General features: G+C 42.3%; 2 protein-coding genes across 4 annotated transcripts; one reads left to right on the top strand and one right to left on the bottom strand.

Annotated features, from left to right (window-relative positions):
• Positions 1-4,642: 4,642 nt before the first annotated feature.
• Positions 4,643-18,490, top strand: LOC133165935 (vasoactive intestinal polypeptide receptor-like). Of its 3 annotated transcripts, XM_061295856.1 has the most exons (13): positions 4,643-4,781; positions 6,104-6,197; positions 6,643-6,756; positions 10,575-10,684; positions 10,754-10,851; positions 11,636-11,765; positions 12,665-12,818; positions 13,507-13,567; positions 13,926-13,992; positions 14,077-14,168; positions 15,463-15,592; positions 15,928-15,969; positions 16,069-18,490. In XM_061295856.1, the coding sequence occupies exons 1-13, from the start codon at positions 4,722-4,724 to the stop codon at positions 16,258-16,260; spliced, it is 1,344 nt and encodes a 447-aa protein (XP_061151840.1). In that variant the 5' UTR covers positions 4,643-4,721; the 3' UTR covers positions 16,261-18,490. The 3 variants fall into 3 exon arrangements, with proteins under 3 accessions (XP_061151840.1, XP_061151839.1, XP_061151841.1); XM_061295855.1 differs by having other exon boundaries at positions 15,928-18,490; XM_061295857.1 differs by having other exon boundaries at positions 4,646-6,197; positions 10,575-10,688.
• A 1,124-nt stretch (positions 18,491-19,614) lies between these two features.
• Positions 19,615-23,008, bottom strand: LOC133165926 (kelch-like protein 40a). The gene is made up of 6 exons (XM_061295837.1): positions 21,828-23,008; positions 21,590-21,750; positions 21,055-21,162; positions 20,788-20,973; positions 20,432-20,581; positions 19,615-19,816 (listed from the first exon to the last, which is right to left on the bottom strand). Exons 1-6 carry the CDS (start codon positions 22,926-22,928, stop codon positions 19,705-19,707), a joined length of 1,818 nt encoding a protein of 605 aa, XP_061151821.1. The 5' UTR covers positions 22,929-23,008; the 3' UTR covers positions 19,615-19,704.
• Between the last annotated feature and the right edge of the window lie 286 nt (positions 23,009-23,294).

The following is a 23,294-nucleotide window of genomic DNA, read 5'->3' as shown; positions in this document are numbered from 1 at the left end:
TTAAAGTTGCTACAAGTGTTTGTGCCACCGCCAAACCAAGCTGAAATGCCAAGCCAGACATATTTACATGGCCCAAATTTGACTATTTGTACAATGTGTCAATACTCAGACCAGCGGCATGGAGAGCAGTGGGACAAAAGGATTGCAGTCTTTGACAAAAGAGACTTGACACAAAGGGATGCACAAGTCTCTGCAGTTCATAACTAATATGTTTGATGACAGTGCTTCCACATCCATCCATCCATTTTCTGTACCGCTTAGTCCCCACTGGGGTCGCGGGCGAGCTGGAGCCTATCCCAGCCGTCATCGGGCAGTAGGCGGGGGACACCCTGAACCGGTTGCCAGCCAATCGCAGGGCACATAGAGACAAACAACCATTTGCACTCGCACTCACACCTAGGGACAATTTGAAGTGTTCAATCGGCCTACCAAGCATGTTTTGGGGATGTGGGAGGAAACCGGAGTGCCCGGAGAAAACCCACGCGGGCCCGGGGAGAACATGCAAACTCCACACAGGGAGGGCCGGAGGTGGAATCGAACCCGCACCCTCCTAACTGTTTTTTTGAAGTATTAATTGCTGTTTAGGACCACCTAGTGGTCGCTGGCACTGAGGAGATGCTTTGTTTGCTTCTGCCTTGAACTCAGTCAGGTAAGGCCTGCTTGTTTGATGGCTCTCAAAATATTATCCTAAGCAATTATCCTGCAGCGTGGGCTGTGTTAAGAGTGAGTTCTCCTTCCCAGTCTGCTCCAAAAATTGTCAGGGCAGACAATGTTTCACTTGTTACAGGTAGTTGTTCTAATTGAAAAGTCCTATCTGCGTGTGCGCAACACTGAGTTGGGTCATTTGCTAGCCCCCTATTAGCCTATCTTCAATTTCTTCTTAGAATTTCGTGGCAGTTTGAATGTGCCGTGACAGCCAAAAGGCTCATTTGTTTCATGAAGATTCGAGTACTGCATTCATGTGGCTGTGTCATTTTATCTACTCTCATTTGGCGTTTCATGACCGAGGTTGATTTACAATCCTTCCATGCTTCAGGCAAGTGCAAATTTACTTTAGCTGATATTGGGCAGAAAGACTTGCGTGGGCCGAATCTGACACAAATGCATACAAAGCAACGTTGAGTTGCATAAACGTTTTCTTTTCCATATGTATACTTCGTCTTTGAGATTGGTTTGCCCCCAAGCTCCCCCTACTGTGAGTTTGGGAACCTTTTATGCTGCAGCTGTTGCCTCCCATTTGCAGAATTGCGCCTGTCGCATTGAGCTGCATCACCAAAGTGATAAATAAGTGAAAGATTGCAGACTTCCCTTTTCACTCCTTGGCTGTGTGACTGCCTGGCTGGCTGGCTGGCTGGCTGGCTGTTATGTCTTTGCAAACAGTGTGATGCTCGGTACACATCTTTTTTTTAAATGTGATATCTGCTGTCATTTCCTTGTCCCTTTCTCTCTGTTTATTGCTCTTTTATTCCTGTGATAGTTATTTGGGGATACAGAAATATTTGCACTTTGGCAGAGACGCACTCAATGAAGCAATTTTTCCATTCCTCCTCCAGCTGCGATAGGTGCTTCATCCATTCTCATGTGTACTTCTGACCTTATGTATGTTTTCGTGATACAAATCCATTTCAAATTGATAATGATGATGACAATGTTGGCGAGAAGCGGCCATACAACAGAGCCAGCGAGAGCTACGTTTGCTCTATGTGCTATTGCGCAAGTTAGAAACATAAATCAAAAGCATAGAAAAACAAAACGAAAAAACAGCAAAATCCTTTTTGGAATTTCGTGCAAGGTATGTTTCAGGACAGCAAGCTTGACTGTTCTTGCTTATCCTGTCTGTTATACATCGTGAATTATTTAAAAACAGCAAGGCTTGTAATGGATTCTGCTCTCACCCCAACTTTATGTGTCATACAGTCAATTAAAGGATTTCTGAGGTTGTTCACATCAGATTAAAAAAATAAAAAGGCAAGACTTTTAAACAGGCTTTTCTGGGCAAAGCTGACGATGACATGTTGACATAAAGCAGGTTTGCATGTTGTCATATTGATCTAAATTTAATCTTACAAGAATATCCGGGCCACAGTTGTTAATGGCAAGGACTCTTTAACGTCTTTCTCTTGAGGGACCATCAATTTAGACATGTTTATTCTAGGGTGACCTGAGAACATGCACTTTGTACACTTGGCTGCATTCTACAGATTATTTTCATTCACTTTCTGAAAGTTCCGTTTCCAATTGTGCATGATGTTTCAATCAAGAGCATGACGCAGATGTGGATGTTTGTTCCTGCGTTTGCTCAACTCCAAAACTTGCTTTTTGCGCTGTTGTACGTATTTTTGCCAGCGATTGACCTCTACGTTTGCATTCTCCAGTTGTAATGTGAAGTCACACAAGCTCAACTTAGTTGCGAGTTTCTATTGTGCACATACAGGACTGTCTCAGAAAATTAGAATATTGTGATAAAATTCTTTATTTTCTGTAATGCAATTAAAAAAAACAAAAATGTCATACATTCTGGATTCATTACAAATCAACTGAAGTATTGCAAGCCTTTATTATTTTAATATTGCTGATTATGGCATACAGCTTAAGAAAACTCAAATATCCTATCTCAAAATATTAGAATATTTCCCCAGACCAAGTAAAAAAAAAAATTTATAACAGTAAAACAAAATCAAACATTTGAAAATGTCCATTAATGCACTCAGTACTTGGTTGGGAATCCTTTTGCGCAGATTACTGCAACCAATGCGGCGTAGCATTGAGGCAATTAGTCTGTGGCATTGCTGAGGTGTTATGGATGCCCAGGATGCTTCAATAGCGGCCGTTAGCTCATTTGCATTGTTGGGTCTGGTGTCTTTCAGCTTCTTCTTCACAATACCCCACAAATTCTCTATGGGGTTCAGGTCAGGGGAATTGGCAGGCCAATCGAGGACAGTAATGCCATGGTCAGTACACCATTTACTGGTGGTTTTGGAACTGTGGGCAGGTGCCAGATCATGCTGGAAAATGAAAATCATCTCCATAGAGATTTTCAGCAGATGGAAGCATGTAGTGCTCTAGAATTTCTTGGTACACAGCTGCATTTACTCTGGACTTGAAACACAGTGGACCAACACCAGCAGCTGACATAGCTCCCCAAACCATCGCTGACTGTGGGAATTTCACACTGGATTTCAAGCAACTTGGATTTTGCTTCTCCCCAGCCTTTCTCCAGACTCTGGCGCCTTGACTTCCAAGTGAAATACAAAACTTGCTTTCGTCTGAAAAGAGGACTTTGGACCACTCCGGAACTGTCCAGTGCTTCTTTTCCATAGCCCAAGTCAGACACTTTTTCCATTGTCTTGAGTTCAGAAGTGGCTTGACCATGGGAACACAGCTATTGTAGCCCATTTCCCGGACACGTCTGTGAACAGTGGCTTTTGATACCTGTACTCCAGCTTCAGTCCACTGTCTTTGAAGCTCCCCCAAATTCTGAAAGCGACTCTTCTTTACAATGCTGTTAAGGCTGCGGTCATCTCTCTTGGTTGTGCAGCGTTTCTTGCCACATTTCCCCCTTCCAACAGACTTTTTGTGGATGTGCTTTGAAACTGCACTCTGCGAACAGCTTGCTCTTTGAGAAATTTCTTTTTGTGTCTTACCCTCCTGATGGAGGGTGTCAATGATGGTCCTCTGGACAGCAGTCAGATCTGCAGTCTTCCCCATACTTGTGATTTAGTTTACTGAACCAAGCTGAGTGTTTTTCAAGGCTCAGGAAACCCTTGCAGGTGTTTCGAGTTAATTAGACGATTCAAGTGATTAGATGAATACCCAACTAGTACCGTAATTTTCCATGTATAATACGCCCCCATGCATAATACGCACCCTAAAAATGACATGTCGATGCTGGAAAAACCCGAGATTTTAGGACAATAAATTAGTTAAATTTTGCGCATTATGCACGGTAAACTTTTTCATGATTTTCTAATATTTTGAGATAGGATATTTGAGTTTTCTTTAGCTGTATCCCATAACCAGCAATATTAAAATAATAAAAGGCTTGCAATATTTCAGTTGATTTGAAATGAATCCAGAATGTATGACACTTTTGCTTTTTTAATTGCATTACAGAAAATAAAGAACTTTATCACAATATTCTAATTTGCCGAGGCAGTCCTGTATATTGAAATTACCTTTTTAATAGCAAAATCTTAACATGTGTATCTTTTATCCCAAAACATTTCAACAAGCACATACCGTGTGCAAATCAACAGTCAGATGACAACACATTCCTCTAATTTTCCCAGAACAACACAGCACGTATGATTTTCAATCCGATTAGAATTCTGACATTCATCACAGCCTTCATAAACCTTGGAGAGTCATCCAAAAAAACAGGCGAGTGAAAAGCGCACACGTCAAAACACATGTCAATCAAATGTGTGGCTTCAAGGAGTGAGTAGGTGGACTTAATATTGTGGCTGCTGACTCGTGAGCGTCTTCCCTCAACGTTATCCCCTAACAAAAACAATCGACGAAATGAAAGGTGTGTCGAAGGTGTGCCCTGGCGTCCAGTGAGCAGCTGTCATTGGTTGCCTCTCACTTTGGTGGGAGGGGGAGGGGGAGGGCGATTCGTATCGCTGCTCTCCCTGCGCAAGAAACGCACAAGTCAGTCAAGAGCAGTCATCCTAATCCAGTTTTTCTAAAACCTTTTTGTCTTAACAATACACATATAAAGGATGTTCGCGGAACTTTGGAGGAGCTTTTTCATTCTTCTGTCCTGCATGCTGCTGCAATCCGTGAGTAAAATTAAACACGCAGTTGAGTGACCTCCTTTCAGGAATGCCAATAAACGTGAGTCCATATGGAACTTTGGAGCTATGCACACAAGACGCGGCAGGTTTTTTTTTTTTTTTTCATGCGTTGCGCGCCTTATTTGACCTCGGAATGAAAAAAAGCACGCAGCACAATCATCTTCCTTAACAATGTTTTGCTTTAATAACTTCTTGATATTTTTAATCCGATCAGTATGGTGTTTTTGTAAACTTTTTGACCTGAAGGATTTTGCTGTCTTGCTCTCCATCATTAGCTCAGCTGTATGTTGGGCTGCTCGGCATGACAACCCCTCCTTTCCTTTCCTTTCCTTTCCTTTCCTTTCCTTTCCTTTCCTTTCCTTTCCTTTCCTTTCCTTTCCTTTCCTTTCCTTTCCTTTCCTTTCCTTTCCTTTCCTTTCCTTTCCTTTCCTTTCCTTTCCTTTCCTTTCCTTTCCTTTCCTTTCCTTTCCTTTCCTTTCCTTTCCTTTCCTTTCCTTTCCTTTCCTTTCCTTTCCTTTCCTTTCACACCCGTCTGCACTTGTCTGTCACTGACACTTGTATGTTTTATCAGGGATGTAATTGTGTTCTCAACGCAACACCATGGCAACAGACTCCTTTGTCTGTCTCCTCACTTAGTGCTTTACCGCATCCTTAGCTACATTGGTCTCCTGTGGAGAAGCATGTATGATTTATGTGTGACTTCAGCAGTCGGGCCAAAGACCAAAAATAGCACTTTGGTAGTACAATTTTGTTGTATTTATTTTCAAATACATATAAGTATTAATAATTGGCTAATGATGCTTTTTTCTGGTTACTGTGTTTAAAAAAATAAAATCAACACATTTTTGTCAGTACGTACTGTACACAGATTTGAGCATTTACAGGTAAACTGCAATAAATGGATTTCTTGCCCCCATTTTGCGGCCGTCTATGAAAATAATGCCTGCTCTGGAAGTAAGTCACGCTCTTCCAATCTGAGGTATGCCGTCCTTCCAACCTTCAAGTGGGAGTCATCTGGATTCACTATGTGACTAACAACAGTCTGATTTATATGTCAGAGAGACACAAGTCATCACCCTAAGTAAGACAATATATCCTTGTCGCCTTGTACAACATTGAAGGGCTGCTTCCATCCATTTTAAAGAACGAATATTACTGTCTGGAAATGGATTTTGGTCTCTGCTTCACGAGCGGCTTCGCAGCTGCTTGTCTGTCTCATTTCAGGAGACGATGAAATTTGAAAAAAGAACTTTCATCTCCTTCCCTTCACGCTTTTGAGAATGATATGCCGTCTCTTTAATTGCCAGGTGTATTCCATGCAGAATCAGATGTGCGACATGATGAAGGAGCTGGACAAGGAGAAGAATTTGTGTGAGGCTCAAATTGAGAACAAAACATCAGGTATGAAAGCTGTCTTCTACTCTCTGCACCCCCTTATTTGCTAGTTCCACAGAAGGTCAGGATGGAAGTGACAAAACAGGCTCCAAAGACAACAAGCGCTCTTCAAAGCTCGCCCTGGCTGGCATGATAGCTTGCATGCTTGCACATACTGTTACTCCTGCTGCATGTAGCCTTCGCAAATGTTTCAGCGCTCAAATAGATTATGTGCGCTGACCCACTTGTGTGTCCTGAGATCAAGCGCAGCGTGGAAAATGCCGGCAAACTGATGAATTCCAAGCAGAATGCGTAACAAAAGACAGGGAGCTTTTTCATTAGTCATGGCGGCCAAAGCTTAGCGTCAACTTAGGTGATCATCGGACATTCTGGCTGCCATGGCAACACTCATTCTGATGCTACAATGTATCAGAAATATTTGGACTCAATTGATTGAATGCATGTCATCCAGGTTGCAGCGGGATGTGGGACAAGATCACCTGCTGGCCAAATGCTGAGGTTGGGCAAGTGGTCACCATCCCGTGCCCCAAATATCTCTTCTACTTCTCCAGGGAGATTCCCACACGTAAGTTACAATGCTGGACTTTAGCACAAAGGATGCAAGTTGCAGTCTTGATTGGCGCTCAGTGATATGCATCAATCCCCTTTTAATATTGGAGCTGCTGTTTCAAATTGCATTTGCTCCAGTTGACTTTGTATCATCACGCAAGACATTGTGAGATGATGACAACTTAGTTTATGTTATCTTTATGGTCGCTCGCACCCCTCCCGGCACATCACAACATTTAATCACCTGGCACCATAGCGCAAAGTCAAAAAACATTTCTCATCTCAATTGTGTGGTATATTATCCTGTCAGCAGAGACATTTATTTATCCGTTCATCCCGCTGCTTTGGCCTCTTGGGGACGTACATAGTAGCTAATTACGTGCAAGCGACACCGCTGAGATTTCAAAGCAGCGTGTTTGAGATTGTATTGCAATTTACCAAGTATGCTTACTTTCTTCTAATTATGCTTTTCATCTGCCTCCATTTGGTTTATTACCCTGGAGAAATTCACCTCCCATAAACATGACGGTACAGAGCTTTCATTTGGTCCTGACCTTTTGTTTTGATGATGCATTTATGACAAATCTTTGGGTAATACGAGATTTATTGCAGCTTTGGCTGCCTATTTAATGGACTGTTGAATCAATTCAAACGGCTAATTCTCATGTACTTGGTTTGACTCATGAGCAGGGAGAGAACAATATTTAATGACTTGGATTGAGACGGTCAGCCCTTAACATGAGGCTATAAAAAAAAATCAGCAGGAAAAAAAAAGATTCAGAATGATGAAAAATAAAAGTTACAAATTTGTGGGGAAGTGAAAATCCGCTTATCAATGATGCCCATTATAATAATAATAATAATAATAATAATAATAATTCATTAAATTTGTATAGCGCTTGTCAAGAACCCAAAGACGCTTACAGGGAACAAGGCAAAGACATACATGAGGGGGGGGGGGGGGGGAGGAAACAATCGGATAAACTTAAGAAGAGGAAACCAGTTATGGGTAGGGGAGGTCATAAGCTTGGGAGAAGAGGTACGTTTTTAGACGGGACTTAAATATGGGGAGTGTGGGTGAGTCACAGACAGACTGGGGGAGAGAGTTCCAGAGTCGGGGTGATGTGCAGGAGAAGGCTCTGTCACCGAAGGATTTGAGTTTGGATTTTGGGACTGTCAGACGTGAAGTATTGGAGGATCGGAGGGGACGGTTGGGGCAGTAGGGGACAAGGAGGTCGGATAGGTAAGTGGGAGCCAGGTGGTGAAGGGCTTTGAAGGTGAGGAGGAGTATCTTGAAGATGATACGCTCCTTCATGGGGAGCCAGTGAAGAGAGTGGAGAACAGGAGTGATGTGTTCACGGGACCGGGTGTGGGTAAGGAGGCGGGCAGCAGAGTTTTGGACTAGTTGAAGTCTATGGAGTGATTATAAATGTGTTCAAGAAAAAACTCGTGAAAAACGCTGATAAATCACTAGTTAGCGTTTTCCACAAAAACACCCAAAATATTTAAAAAATATTGCAATTTTATCCATCAAATATTAGATTGCGGAAAAGGTTGATACTTTTGACAATACTTTTCACGCCACGCCCATTTATCTGTAATAAGTAACAGTAGTTTTGTACAAAGCTGAGTACAAACTCCAGGCATGTCAACTTGAAGCTTTTACTATCTGTACACACACAAAGTCAAGTTGAGGTCGCGCATATGATGCAAAAAAGCCACGCTGAGGGATCTGAGCGTGATTAGGAATCAGCAGCATGTGAAAGGTTCATTGCTGCAATCACCAGTTCATGCGACCCATATGGGAACTCCAAGGACCTGAGAATAGAAGAAGAGAGCTCCAGGGCCCAAATTGGGATGGAGCAGGGAGGGAGTAGAGGAGGGGGGTGGAAGTCAACTCAATGCTGTAAATCAACAAATCATTGGTGCTGGAGGAACTTGCTGTGCTCAGGTTATTTTTGGAGGACTTTGATTCAGTCCACCGTGTGGGGGCCGGTGCGTTTTTCCTCCAACAAAGCCGGTGGCCCGGTTATGCCACTTTGCGTCACAAGAGTTACAAAAGTGAGTCTTTAAATGGAGCTGATAGAGAAGTTGCCATTCTCATGACCTGCTCACCTCTTCTATTTGAAAACATTGCAGCTCAGGTGAGCACAAGATTGTTTTGTCATAAACCAGCCGGAGCTCATCATTTGCATGCGAGGTGAACTTATGATAAAATCAAAACGATGCCGACCGACCGGCCGGGTGATTAACTCTTTTGAGTCGGCTGGCCTTGTTGTCTGTTGTACACGGCATGGCACTGACTTGGGGGATGATGAAAGCATTCTTGTCAAACATGCCAAATCCAGCGAACAGCAGGGGCTTATCATCTCCTTTGTGTCTTGTCTCGTTGTTTGAGCGAGCTAAAGCTCCCTCTTCTCAGGTATTTGCCAGAATGCCAACAATTTGCCAAGAATTGTGGAGTGATTTGCTTGGGAATAAATCCTCCATCTAGATTTGTAAAGTTCTATTTAGTACGTGGATTCTTTTTTTTTTTCTGCAGACTCCTTTCTCTGCCGTCGGGGAAGGGAAAAAAATAAACATTTAACAGGCTGCGTTATTATTCCAGTGAACAACCCCAGTTTGATTGTTTGCTTCTTCTGAGTTAGATGGCGAGTTTTGAAAGAAGGGATTCAAGACTCATTAGAATACCGATGCACATTGATCAGACAGTTGTATCATGCGTCTTCACAAGATGACGCTTCATTAGGTACGGCGATGACTTTACAAAGATAATTGCAAGAACACAGACTACAGCTCATTTTAAATAATTGTGTGTCTGGTGTGGCATTATTCTAATCAATCTTTAGTCAAAGTCGACAGACACTTTTGTTGCCCAGTTGACATTTTCAAAATGATATTGGTCAGCAGAGACGGGAATTCTCCAGGATAGCAAATCGTTTGTCGCAGAGCTAAAAGCAGTTTCCAGAGGAAAAGGAAATCCCAAGACATGCAAGATCAATAGTTAGCTCTCCTAATCACCTTAGGTTAAAGCTCCATGAAAGAGAACCATACCCTTGAGGAAGACTGTGAGAAATGTTTAAGGACAGAACCAAAAGCCCGGAAAAGAATTGAATTTTACATTCCAGCCAAGAAAGCAAGACAAGTTATTTTCCAACCAAGTTTAACATGTAGGGTACATTTAGATAACAATTTGATGGGAAGTTGTGTTTAAAACGATTTTCAAACAGAATTGTGATGAGAGAAATGAATGGAAAGTTGGTCCACCTCAACCAGATTGACCCAATTTCCCATCAGTCCCCATTTGGAGGGTTGGGACAAGAGATGCCTCGTTCAACCTTGAGCAAATTTCCAAATCCGTGGCTTGCTTGTTTGTCTTCAGCTCTTTCCCTCCCTCCATTAGTCCATGTCGAACTACTCGACATATTTTCCCCATGGGACTCATTCGTCCATTGGGAGTTTTGGGCTACTGCGCTTTCTAAGCTTTGCTTTCCGGTCTGAAGAGCATTCTGAGCTCTGTCCTCAGATCCTATGACGACGTTGACTGGTAGCCCCACGGGCAGGGCAGAGTCAAAATACCTTCCTGGGTTGTTTTTCAACTCATTAGGAGAGCGATAGAGGCCGCTAAATACACGTGGGAACTGTCCTGGTATCTTTAAGTCATACTTCCCATTTCCTTTTAGCATTTGGAGGCATTCCAGTGAGAATGCATCACTCTGTGACATCATTGAGTGTGAGCAAATGCCATGATATATATATTTTTGTTTTTTTGCGACTCGCAGCCGCAACCAACACACAGAAACTAAATGAACTGTCTGTCATTGCGCTCATTAGGAAACCTGTCCAAGACCTGCACCAAAGACGGCTGGACTCCAATTAGCATCGACTCCTACATCATGGACTGCGGCTACAATCCCAACAGCACTGTGGATGACGATGACACGGTCGGTATGGCAACCCCAGTTGCCGTCGTGCCACATTATCGGAGCCGAACCCAATGCGTCTTCTTGCAGGGAGACTTCTTTGACGCCGTCAAAGTGGGTTACACCATCGGTCACAGTGTGTCGCTTATTTCTCTCACCGTCGCCATCATCATCCTGTGCCTCTTTCGGTAAGGAGCTCAATCCAGACGCTTTCCTTCACGGCAACGGAACACCTTTCTGATATCACCCACCTCATTTCACGTCTGACTTCCTGAACTTTTAAACATTTGTCCAGCAAAGTATGCCGTAAAGTCAGAGCACTTAGCGAGCGAGCTGATGTTGTTCACAGCTTGACCTTTTGTTTGCACACAGAGAACGTGTGTGCCGAGATAGTAAATGACACAAGCAGGAATCATTACAGCAAGTGGCCGGGGGTGTGTGGACACTAATAAACACATGACTGCTGCTCCTGCGCGTGTATGTGCAGGCTTGAACAACAAGGCTTGTGTTTACTGCGAGCAGTGTTTTCTGTGAATATATGGCAGCTGGATAATCTTGCGTGGGGTTGCACCACTTCCTCCTCCCATTTTGAAAGACAGACCAGAAAAGTTGAATCTGCAGAACATTCCACTATGTATGTGCAATTCATTTGGCATCATACATTTCGTTGGACTATTTCCAGGAAAATCTTTGGCCTTAAGACATGATTTCACTCGTGAGCTCAATCTGATATGGTTGCAATGAACTCAACGCACCTTTTTGCAAGGTGTACTACATCTGGCGTCAAAAGTGGCACAGCATTTGCTGAAAAGAAGATGACAGTAAAGCAGTGTGATGGTCTGGGGCTGCTCTGCTTCTCCAGGACCAGGATGATTGACGCAAAAAGGAATTTTGCTCTTTACATCCAACCATCACTATGTGCGCTCTTGGATCTTTTCCCTTACATTGAAGTTGTGTGTGTGTGTTTTGCAGGAAGCTGCACTGCACAAGAAACTACATCCACATGCATCTGTTTGTGTCGTTCATTCTCAAAGCCATCGCCGTGTTCATCAAGGACGTGGTTCTGTATGACGTTGGCGAGACGGACCACTGCCATTCCTCTGTGAGTAAAATACCCAAACGCTATTTAGACTCACCCAACTATTCAAACAGTTCCTCATTGAGCGTGACCATATTTCTCCAAAGTTTGCTTAACCTGACGCTGGGTGGAACAATGTTTGCCAAGTCCTAAGAGTGTTCTCCATTCATTTGTCCAGAAGGAAGTTCCTGTTTGCTGAACATTAAGCCTAAACCTTTGTGAATCAATCACATGGAGTTGTGCTACATTTCTTTTGTTTACTCACGTGATCTCGGTGATATTAACATCGCCAGAGCATGGTGTGCATGGCTGAGGTGTTGAAGCTACTGGTTTCATCTTGGATTTGATCTTTATGTCACATCTTGTTCCAGTAGAGTCCAGTGCTTTATTACCTGACTTGATTAGATCTGCAGGCTATCAATCACCTTTGGCTTCACGTTAGAGCTGAGCTATTCATTCCCTCCCACGGGTCTACGGATTTCCCCACTTCAAACACAGCTGCTCCCCGTCTCCGCCATTTGTTAACATTCCAAGTGTGGAAAAAAAACATTTTAGAAAAGATCAATTGACTGTTTATAATTCAGCCTGTCAAAATACCCTGTGGAAATCACAGGAAAAAATGTTAGGACAACAGGCAAATTCTGAAAAATTGTCTTTTTAAAACAGATGTAAAAAGTTGACCTAAATTTCATTTACTCAAAATAATATAATATAATATAATATAATATAATATAATATAATATAATATAATATAATATAATATAATATAATATAATATAATATAATATAATATAATATAATATAATATAATATAATATAATATAATATAATATAATATAATATAATATTGTAATTTATTGATATATTATATATTGACCTGAAACTAATGTATGTTCTTTTTTTTCTTTTTTATTTTTTTTTAGCTGGGCTGTAAGGCTGTGGTGGTATTCTTCCAATATGGAATCATGGCCAGTTACTTCTGGCTGCTGGTAGAAGGCCTCTATCTCCATGCGCTCCTCACTGTCTCCTTCTTCTCGGAGAGGAAGTACTTCTGGTGGTACATCCTGATTGGCTGGGGTATGTCGACACTTTCTGCTGCCTTTGGAACAATGCACAGCAAAATCTAAAACAAGCGTGCGTCACTGACTGATTTTGTGTAGATGCTAAAGGATAATGCTGTGCCCTCATTTGCTTACCGATCAGGATTGGTTTAATTTAGTCTACAGCAGGGAGGCAGCCAGCTGCTGTCCAAAGCGGACCGTTTGAGCAATTTATGTAAGCATGCAGGCAGACAGAACAATTATTGAATAGCCATCAAAGCCATCAGGCACTCCGCATGCATTTTCAATGTGTGTAATAGGAACCCTGCATGGGAAAAGGATGAAAGGTTGTGGGTTTGCTCCTTTGTCTGTGGAGTTTGCATGGAAGCTTGTGCACACCAGGTTAATTGGAGAATGTCAATTGTGAGTATTTTTGTTTGTGCCTGTAACCTTGAGTAAGCTGGAGCAACACTGTAGATGCTTTTTCATTTTTATCCTGATGTTTTCTTTGCTGGCCATTTTCAGGACACCCTGGAAATAACTTAGACTCGTAAATATGCCAAAATTGTTGTGTCTGCCGAGAGGAATCGTGCGACGCATACCCAAAGTGCACTTTTTCATACAGTCTCATTTGCAAAATCCTCCAAAAGGTCATTGCCGCATTTTGTTATTTAGACATTTGTCCATGGGATGACTAATAATATTATCATATTTGTCATTTGCAGTGGCTCCAAGCATCTTTATCTCAGCATGGGTGATTACAAAGGCTTATTTGAATGATCTTGGGTGAGAAGAATTGTCTTTTTTTTTCTTTGCCTTTGTCACGCTCTGTTGGGGAATGACTTAAAATCTATTTATATCACCCTCAAAGTAAAGCAAGTCTCTCGTCAGTGGAAAAATGACGTTCAGTTTCAATTTATGATATAGAGCTTGCAATTCACTCTTTTAATTCACTGGTTTTGTCGTTGTTGCCAAGCTAACTTAGCATTTAGTATTCCTAAAAAGCCTTATTTGGGCATGAGCACTTTTAGCGATTAAGAACTTGGATATTAATGCCAAATTATTAGCGATATCTTATATTTCATTAGCAATTACTAGCATGGTGCACCCATTGAGTTTGTGACTTTGTTGTCTTTTCTGGCAGATGCTGGGAGATTATTGATGACAAACCTTGGTGGATCATCAAAACGCCCATCCTTGTCACTATTCTTGTGAGTGACATTGCTGCTTTGCAAGTGACATTTAGTCCAAACAATGGAGCTACTATATTTAGCTGTCTTTGACTTTCTTGGCAGGTCAACTTTTTCCTCTTCATCTGTATAATCCGCATTTTACGGCAGAAGATGAATTGTCCCGACATTGGAAGAAAGGAATCAAATCAGTACTCGTAGGTTTAGTGCATTTAAAATATCTTGAAGCACACACCACTTCTTTCAGTAGAGTTACATAAATTCAATTATTTTGGAAAAAACATAAACACTTCATCAAGTCAGTGATTTTTTCAGAAACGATGCAATTTTTTTTATGTACCGTAATTTTCGGACTATAAATCGCTCCGGAGTATAAGTCGCACCAGCCATAAAATGCCCAAAAGTGTGAAAAAAAACATATATAAATCGCTCCGGAGTATAAATCGCATTTTGGGGGGCAATTTATTCGACAAAATCCAACACCAAGAACAGACATGAACAAGCAACAACAGGCTAAACGATGCGGTATGCTAACGTGACAAACACAAACGAGGAGCTGAGAACGGGCCTGACGTAACATTCAGTTATTTTAAAAAAACTATTACATAAATAAAACGTTTATAAAACCATCTGGGTCACTCCAATTCATAAAATCCATCGATCGTCCTTTGTCAACAATGCCGTGTGCCGCGCCGCAGTTCAAATTATTCCACAGGCCCATACAGCGATATATAAACTATATTTTAAATAACTATCACATAAACAACAATATTATCAAACCATTTGTGTCACTCCAAATCATTAAATCCATCGATCAAATTTCTCATCTTTTATCGATCGTCCTTTGTCAACAATGCCGCGTGCCGCGCCGCAGTTCAAATTATTCCACAAGCCCATACAGCGATATATAAACTATATTTTAAATAACTATCACATAAACAACAATATTATCAAACCATTTGTGTCACTCCAAACCATTAAATCCATCGATCAAATTTCTTGTCCTTTATGTCATCCTGGTGACAGAGGACATGTCCAGAGGATATGGCGCTTTAAAGTGTCAATTGCTTTTTTTGATTTTTTTCTCTCTATTTTTCATGTTTTGAATATGTTCAAGATAAAGATATCAAAGCATGTGAAATGATCAACTATACTAAAAATAACATGTGAAGTGGTCAACTATACTTGTAAGTAAGTGATGTGTTAATGATCATGTAAAGATTTGTGAAAAAAAACATATATAAGTCGCTCCTGAGTATAAGTCGCCCCCCGCGACTTATAGTCCGAAAATTACGGTATGTTGATTGAATTCCAGGTTCATTTCGATATATATAGCTTCCACTATGAGCAATACATTGTGTGAAATCCTGCTTTTGAGAATTGCTGAAGTAGCATTTTTCCAGCAATGGGGTATGGTGATGTTCAGCACCCGTGCTTCAATTGTGACCACTGTTTTTCGTCTCTTCATCTGATACTCTTCCTCCTCCCCAGGAGACTGGCTAAATCCACACTGCTCTTGATTCCTCTCTTTGGGATCAACTACATCATTTTTGCCTTCATTCCCGACCACATCCACCCACAGCTGAGGATGGTGTTTGATCTTATCCTTGGTTCATTTCAGGTAAAGATTCATATGCTGATGACTTTTTATGTTTGTACAGCAGCACATAAAAAAACTAAACTAAAATAAAAAAATCTGGACGGATAACAGGATGCCGCACCACCATGTTTCAATTTATATATAAAAACAACAAAAAAAGTTGATTTACACACTAGTAAATTGATGGTGAGAGCAAAGGCCATGATAGAGCACTGAAGATCATGAGTAATAGTTGCTTTAGCTCCTGGGAAATTTTCTCTGAGATCAACTGTTACGTGAGCCTCAAATTGGTCCTAGTCCTAAAGACATTATTCATTCCCAAAAAATGTCTGTGATACACTTTCTCTCTTCTGCAGGGTTTCGTGGTGGCTGTCTTGTACTGTTTCCTTAATGGGGAGGTAAGCAGAGACGAAAATAGCTACCTAAAATGTTTACAGGCCTATTATATCACTAATTCTCTCTCCCCTTGGCCATCCACCTCCCGGCCTCCTCTGCAGGTACAGGCGGAGATTAAGCGTAAGTGGCGCAGATGGATGTTGCAGCGCTTCCTGGGTGCAGACACCAAGTACCAGCAGCCCTCCATCGGCAGCAATGGCAACAACTTTAGCACTCAGATCACCATGCTAACCAAATGCAGCCCCACCGCCCGACGAGCGTCTGCGTGTCACGAGCACTTCTCAGCCATCTGACACGGAAACAAAAGCTCTGCTCTGCACACCCTCAAAGTCCACTTCCATGTTGGTGTCCCTTAAGGTCAGTACGACCTTTTGCTTTGGTGTGATTCCTTCGACCAGCTGTGAAAGTGCATCACTTTTTTTGTTACCGTGTCATGTGGAAGACAGGGACAGTACAAGAGATCAGACAGTATAAAGAGCATAATAAAGCATAATATTAAATATTAGGGGTGTAAATCGCGGGTTTTGTCACGATACGATACCATATCGATACAAAGAACTACAATACGATATTTGCCGATATCTTAAAGCCTGCTGCGATTCATTCACGATATATCACGATATAGTGCTCTACGATTGATTTTTTTTTTTTAAATAAAAAATATAGAACAATATCCTGATTTATAACAATTCATACGCAAAACCAACAAGGTACTGCAAACTCTTTATTTAGGAAATTACAAGAGTATTGTAGTATACAAAGTGCTTATTTTAACACTGAACTTTGATGTCGTGTTTTTTCTTTAAATGTGCGGCGAGATTTGTGCTCCCTGAATATTTGATCACCGCATGGCAGGATTTACAAACTGCACGTGTCTTGTCCGTTGAGCCATCTTTTCTTTGGAATCCAAAGTGCTTCCAAACGAATGACTTGAAGCCTAAAGGGGAGCAAATTTCCTCGGCTTTTTGGACACTAGCCATAGCACCAGCCCAGGAGCCGGTGCTAGTTGTCGACTCCCCTTTCACGTGCAGCAACGCCGCGCACTGCTCCAGGGCTCGAAACTAACGATTGCCCGATTGCCTTTCACGTGCCCGCTCTGCTCACAACACAACAACGCCGGGGGCACTGCTCCCGGAAAGAGGAAGCAAGCAACAATGAACTGGATTTCAAAATAAAGTCGCGTCTAATGTCCGAGGTCAAACACGGCGATACAAATCGATGTTTACGTTTAGCATCGATGCCAATAAATCATAGAGCATTATATCGATTAATCGATGTGTATCGATGAATCGTTACACCCCTATTAAATATGTAATACGAAAATATAATATTTATATTATATATATTACATTATATTTATATTATTGTATTTATATTATTTAATATACTGTAATATTAAAATAATATAATAATAATAATAATATAATAATATGTATAATATAGTATAGAAATATTATGTATTACATAAATATATATGAAATAATAGGTGGACAAAGAGCAAAATGAACCCACATCCTATAAAAATAAGGACGTTAACTTGATCACCGGCAGGGGCTGTGATGCGTTGATTTGGTTATTAAGAAATCCAGAGCATTCCCAATTTCCAAAGGCATTCTCCATGAGAGTTGGATGACATTCCACAGGAGGGACTGATGATGCTTGTGCAACTCGCATTACTGAGGCTTTGACGCATTTGAAGTGGTGCTGTTCAGTTGCATAGAGGACTTCCATTATTGGTTCACAACACATAGCGTTGTAACGTGGTCAAAGTGATTATTTTGTTCAGAATTATTTGGACAGCCCCAGCAGGCACTAGCCGAGTGGGTCACATTGAGGCTTTTCTCCCACATTCCAAAATCATGCATGTTAGCTTCATTGAAGATGCAGTGGTGTGAATGTGATTGTGAATTATTGTTGTCTCTGCTATTTATTGGCTGTCGACCAGCCCGGGGTGTGCTCTCCCCCAACTTTGCCAGCTAAGTATGATTCAGACTGTATCAATAATAATAGCATATTATCTTTCAACTTAATTAAACATGAAGAAGATGCTTCTGCAGATGCTACTAGGTGCTCGGCTTGTGTGATAAGAGCCACGATGATTTGATTCCTCTAAAGCAGGGGTCTCAAACTCCAGTCCTCGGGGGCCGCATTCCTACATGTTTTCCAAGTTTCCCTCGTTAAACACACCCTGCTCTAAAGAACATTTTCAATGCCATATCCTGCTCGGTTTACATAAACTCACAGAAAGTACCTCAGGCTAAAAGTCTCACACACGCACACGCACACGTGCATTGTACACAAAGTATCCTTGTAAATACGGGTGTCAGTTTATAGCATGTTTTATGATGATGAGTTTTATGCTCAGGTGTCAACTGTAAATCAATGTTTACATTCAAGACTAGATATTGTTCACTCCTGGTGTTCTCAGCAATGAATGTGGTGCCCTGTAAATACTGTGTATGTACAGCATATGAGACAAAATATTTGTGGAAGATGAATAAAACTAAAAGCGTTTACACTTTGGATTTATTTTTCAAACTTATGGGATCCATTTATTTATTTGTTGTTTTAAATGTACCGTCGCTCCGGAGTACAAGTCGCATCAGCCATAAAATCCCCAAAAAAGTGAAAAAAACATATATAAGTCGCTCCGGAGTATAAGTCGCATTTTGGGGGGCAATTTATTCGACAAAATCCAACACCAAGAACAGTCATGAACGAGCTACAACAGGCTAAACGATAGGTATGCTAACATGACATAAACACAAACGAAGAGCTGAGAACGGCCCTGATGTAACATTCAGAGTTATTTAAAAAAAAACTATTACATAAATAAGACGTTTATAAAACCATCGGTGTCACTCTAAATCATTAAACCCATCCATCAAATTCCTTGTCCTTTGTCAACAACGCCGCGCGTGAGCCCTGACGTCAGCCTCGTTGTTATTCCACAGACCTTGTATATAACTATATTGTAGCCTTAACAAAGTACAAGGAAAGACGTGGGTTTGGTAAACGGCTCTTTATTTAACAAAACAAACTTCCAGGCGTGTGGCGGCGTGGACTTCCAGCCACGGGAGTGGAAGAGAGATCCATAGAATAGGACCGGGCGTGCGTAAAAGCCATGACCGAGCCCCATCCACCGTCCCCGGACAGCCACCTGGCCGAGCGCCGGCCCTCGATTTCCATCCACGGAGGTGAAAGAGAGCTCCCTTGAGTAGGACCGGGCGTGCGTAAAAGCCATGTCCGAGCCCCATCACCGTCCCTGGACAACCACCCGGCCGAGCGCCGGCCCCCGACTTCAATCCACGGAGGTGAAAGAGAGCTCCTTAGAGTTGGACTGGGCGTGGGTAAAAGCCACTCCAAATCTGTGTCACTCCAAATCCTTAAATCCTTCAAACTCTTCGTCCACCGTGTCACTTAGCAACAAATGCTGCTAATGATGCTGGTAGTACGTTACAGTAATCCCTTGCTACATCGCGGTTCGTTTATCGCGGTTTCACCTTTTTGGGGGGGAAATAAAAAAATAAAATAACATGTATAAGTCGCTCCTTATTATAAGTCGCCCCCCCCCCCCCCACCCAAACTATGAAAAAAAAACGTGATTTATAGTCTGAAAATAACGGTAGATCATAAGCACAAACAGGTGTGTGAATAGACTTTTATACAATATATGGTTTGATAATTAAATTTCCATCTAAGCCTTCTCTGTACGTCATCTGTAATACAATGCATGATTATAATTTGTTGAGGCGCAGAGTGTTGAGCCGGACCGGAACAATGGTGGCTCCCTCTGCATAGATAATCTCACGTAGAATCCCACTCCAATGCTTCTTGGTGTCATCGTATCTGTGGGAAAGATTCAGATTTGAATCGTGTACCCGTCGCATTCTTTTCATCGCAAAACAGTCAAATCATTCAAATGACTGTAAGGTCATGCCTGGCAAATAAAATGATTTATCTGGCCTTTATTAAGTTAGAATTGGAGCAAAGAGGTCTTATGTGTTGTTTATCATCATTTTTAGGATAACGCCTGCACCAAAGGGGATAAACTAGACTCATATCTCTAATGAAATTATAAATGTGACCTTATGTCAAGGATGTCAAACAAATTTTTGTTGCAGGCCGCATCGTACTCATAGTTTCCTTCGGGGGGCCATTATAACTGTCAAAGACTTTTATTGTATACAGTATAGGCTACACAACAAACTGATGAATAATTAGCTTTAAAATCAGACAGTAGTAAAAACTGTTATATACTGTTATAATACTTAAAACAATGAATGGAAAAAAAATGTTAGCAATAACTTTTTTTTTTTAAAGTGAACTCAGATTTTTATTTAGAACACATGAAGTCGATGCACAATTTGTCTTCGCGGGCCACATAAAATGACACGGTGGGCCGTATCTGGCCCCCGGGCCTTGAATTTGACACATATGCCTTATGTGGTGAGTCCTTCTTACCTCCAGACGTCAGTCATTTCTGTTGGCACAGGCTCCTCACTGCTTTCGCTGGGCATCATGGCAAAGCCGCCCACGGCGTACAAGCCGCCCGCCATGGACATCAGTTTGAGGGAGCTGCGCTCCTGAGGGAACTCGCTCAAATCTGACCACCTAAACAACAGAGAGACAAAGAGAATTCAATAGCCCAATACAAAGCAGTTGCTTTGTTACTGTGACAGGCTCAGCAGTAATGGTCTGTTTTATGATATGATCACTTGCTACTATTCCTGTTTTATGAGTCATTTCACAAATGCGGACAGATGCTTCAGCTCATTGTCATGATACAGCGAGTGCTCCTTTCAAATGTTTTGTCTTACTCGTTGCTGGCTATGTCGTAGACCTCCACCGAGCTGGTGAGACCCGTGTCTGTAACGCCCGTAACGACAAAAATCTGGTCCTTGTGGACTTCAACGCCAAACAGGGAGCGAGCTGTCTTCAGGGGGGCCAGGTCCTTCCACTCAAACTTTGAGGGGTTGTAGACGCAGACTCTCCTCATGCACTTCCTACATCAAAACATGACAGATGACAACTCAGCAGGACAAACAAAAAATTAAATGTTGCAATTCCAGATTGTAGCGATTTACCTGCTTTCTGATTTGCCACCAATAACATAGACGAGGCCTTTGTGTGATACGGTCCCGTGCCCGTACACAACGTACGGAAGAGGGTCTGACTCACCCCATTTGAATGACCTGAAAAAAAGAAAAAAAATCATTCTTTAGAATTAAACTAGAGGTGTACACAAATGCTGAGAGCTATTGTATCCATGGTTGGTTATTCATTGTTGGAGGGACACAAATTCTAGGGGAAATGTGCTCTTGATTAAGAGAGAAAAAAAAGAGATGAAAAGAACAGATAGTGTAAGCCTTTCTTTGTCCCACATCGGGGAAACTAGATTATTTTCTTTTTTTTAGGGCAGTGATGCAGAATACAGGAAGAATAGGATCAAGACTACCATATAGATATTAAAAAATACTGCTTATCCATGTTTGGATCATGGATAAACTGACTTTGGGCGAGAGCTGGGATTCAGCCTGGACTTTTCAATCTCAGGGCCAAAAGGAGTCCCAACGAGGCAGCAGGAGCTGATCATAAAGCAAATTTTTTGTCCGTACTTACTGTCTGTCGTAAATCATGACCGAGTCCAGAACGTGCTCCCCTTCTTTCAGTTCCTTGCCTCCAACAACAAAGATGGAGTTCTCCACTTGTGCCATTCCAAACAAGCAGCGTGGGTTGGGTTGTGAGGGCATCCCTAACCATTCGGAGCTGACTGGGTCAAACTAGGAATGACATTCATTCATGTGGCGTTAGTGGCAAAAGAAAATTGTAAGTGGAAATTCAAGAGGTCTCTGCTTACCTGTAAGAAGTAAGAGCTGAAGGGTTCATCTTGGTTCTCCTCATTGTAGAGAAGTCCGCCCACAACAAACACCTGGTTCTCTTTGGTTACCAGACTGCAGTGGTTCTTTGGAATTTCTCCAGAGTCCGACACCACAAAGCATTCATTTGCAACTGGTTCATAGGCCACTGTGCCCGTTTCACTGATCATGAGTAGTAAGTCCATCTCAAACATCCCAAAACGTGGGTTGTTGTTGAGGATTCCCGGCAGGTAGCCCTCCTGGTCCTTCTCGCTTTCTTCTCCCTCCGTTCCTTCCAACTTGGGCTTTGGAAGACGACCTCTGTGAGCATCATTCACCAGGTCTAGCTCTTTCTCGATCTCCTGGTTCAATCGGATGTATTGATGGCATTGCACTTTTTTTTTAAAGTAGTCCAAAGGCATCAACCTAAAGCGGATGCAGTGCAACAATTCGGGCAGTTCCTCCAGCCTTTGTTTCTCATCGTGTTCGACCCAGCCCATCAGGGATTCGAACACCTGTTCTTCTCGCTGGACATTAAGCGCATCTGAGCTGATGATGAGAGCCAGCTCGGTGGCGGCCAGCTGCAGGAAATCCTGGTCCCTGATGACAAGCTGGTAGCGTTCACAGATGAACTCCTGAGCAGTCAAGGCGAGCCTCGGACAGTCCAGCAGCAGCCCCAACCTGAAGATAGCCAAGCAGTTGCCGAGTACCAGCTTCTCTTGAAGGTAGGACACGCAAACCGAGAAGATGGACGGGATCTGGTACATGTTAGCCACCATGAAGATGTCCTGGACGTTCTGCTCTGTCAAATTAATGTCAGAGGTGTAGAGGTAGCGCAAAATCATCCCCATGGTGCCGGGCTCCACATCTTTGAGGATTATGTCACGCGCCTTGCTCTCTTCCAGGTCAGACAGGAACATCGCCTTGAAGAAGGGGCTACTGGCTGCTAAAACCAAGCGATGGCAGGGGAACTTCTTGTCCTTGACTTTGAGGACACAGTCCACAAACTTGTCATTCTCCAACAGGTCACACAGTCCGTCTTGAAGAAGGGTCTGCTGGTACATCCGAGGCTGCTCTGTCGGGTCTATAGTCAGAGCAGCCATTTTGTTCTGCTACCTTCTCTTGCTTGGAGTAGAACGGAGGCTCTCCTCATTCCTTATCAGTGCTCAGATCCCAGATCCTTCTGCTACGCCTTCCTTCCCTGGTTGGCTGCAGCTGTCGGTGGTCGTCACTCATCGCGGGTATTTATAGACAGGACACCCTCAGAGCTGAGGAATCCATTTTGTTGGATCAAAAAGGGGCTGGGGATTGGAGCCACCCGCGTGGACCCCCACAGACAGCTGAACTATGGGGACAGCACTTTAAATACGGCAGAAGATCTCATCAGGAAATGACTTTGATGGTTGGTCACAGGACTCAAAGAGAAAAACAAAAGGATCTTGGAAGACCATTTTGAAGGAATTACTAAG

Source organism: Syngnathus typhle, linkage group LG13, assembly GCF_033458585.1.
Source record: "Syngnathus typhle isolate RoL2023-S1 ecotype Sweden linkage group LG13, RoL_Styp_1.0, whole genome shotgun sequence".
NCBI lineage: Eukaryota > Metazoa > Chordata > Actinopteri > Syngnathiformes > Syngnathidae > Syngnathus > Syngnathus typhle.
Note: the sequence above shows the minus strand (reverse complement) of the source record. Positions and strands in the feature narration are given on the sequence as shown.

Bases quoted from the DNA above. Each gene is read 5' to 3' on its own strand.
- LOC133165935 (XM_061295855.1), top strand. From the start codon at position 4,722: ATGTTCGCGGAACTTTGGAGGAGCTTTTTCATTCTTCTGTCCTGCATG. The intron at 6,757-10,574 runs GTAAGTTACAAT...TGCGCTCATTAG, and splicing joins CTCCAGGGAGATTCCCACAC to GAAACCTGTCCAAGACCTGC. The intron at 13,568-13,925 runs GTGAGAAGAATT...CTTTTCTGGCAG, and splicing joins GCTTATTTGAATGATCTTGG to ATGCTGGGAGATTATTGATG.
- LOC133165926 (XM_061295837.1), bottom strand. From the start codon at position 22,928: ATGGCTGCTCTGACTATAGACCCGACAGAGCAGCCTCGGATGTACCAG. The intron at 21,751-21,827 runs GTAAGCAGAGAC...TGTCATTCCTAG, and splicing joins TCAGCTCTTACTTCTTACAG to TTTGACCCAGTCAGCTCCGA. The intron at 20,974-21,054 runs GTAAATCGCTAC...GTTTTGATGTAG, and splicing joins GGTGGCAAATCAGAAAGCAG to GAAGTGCATGAGGAGAGTCT.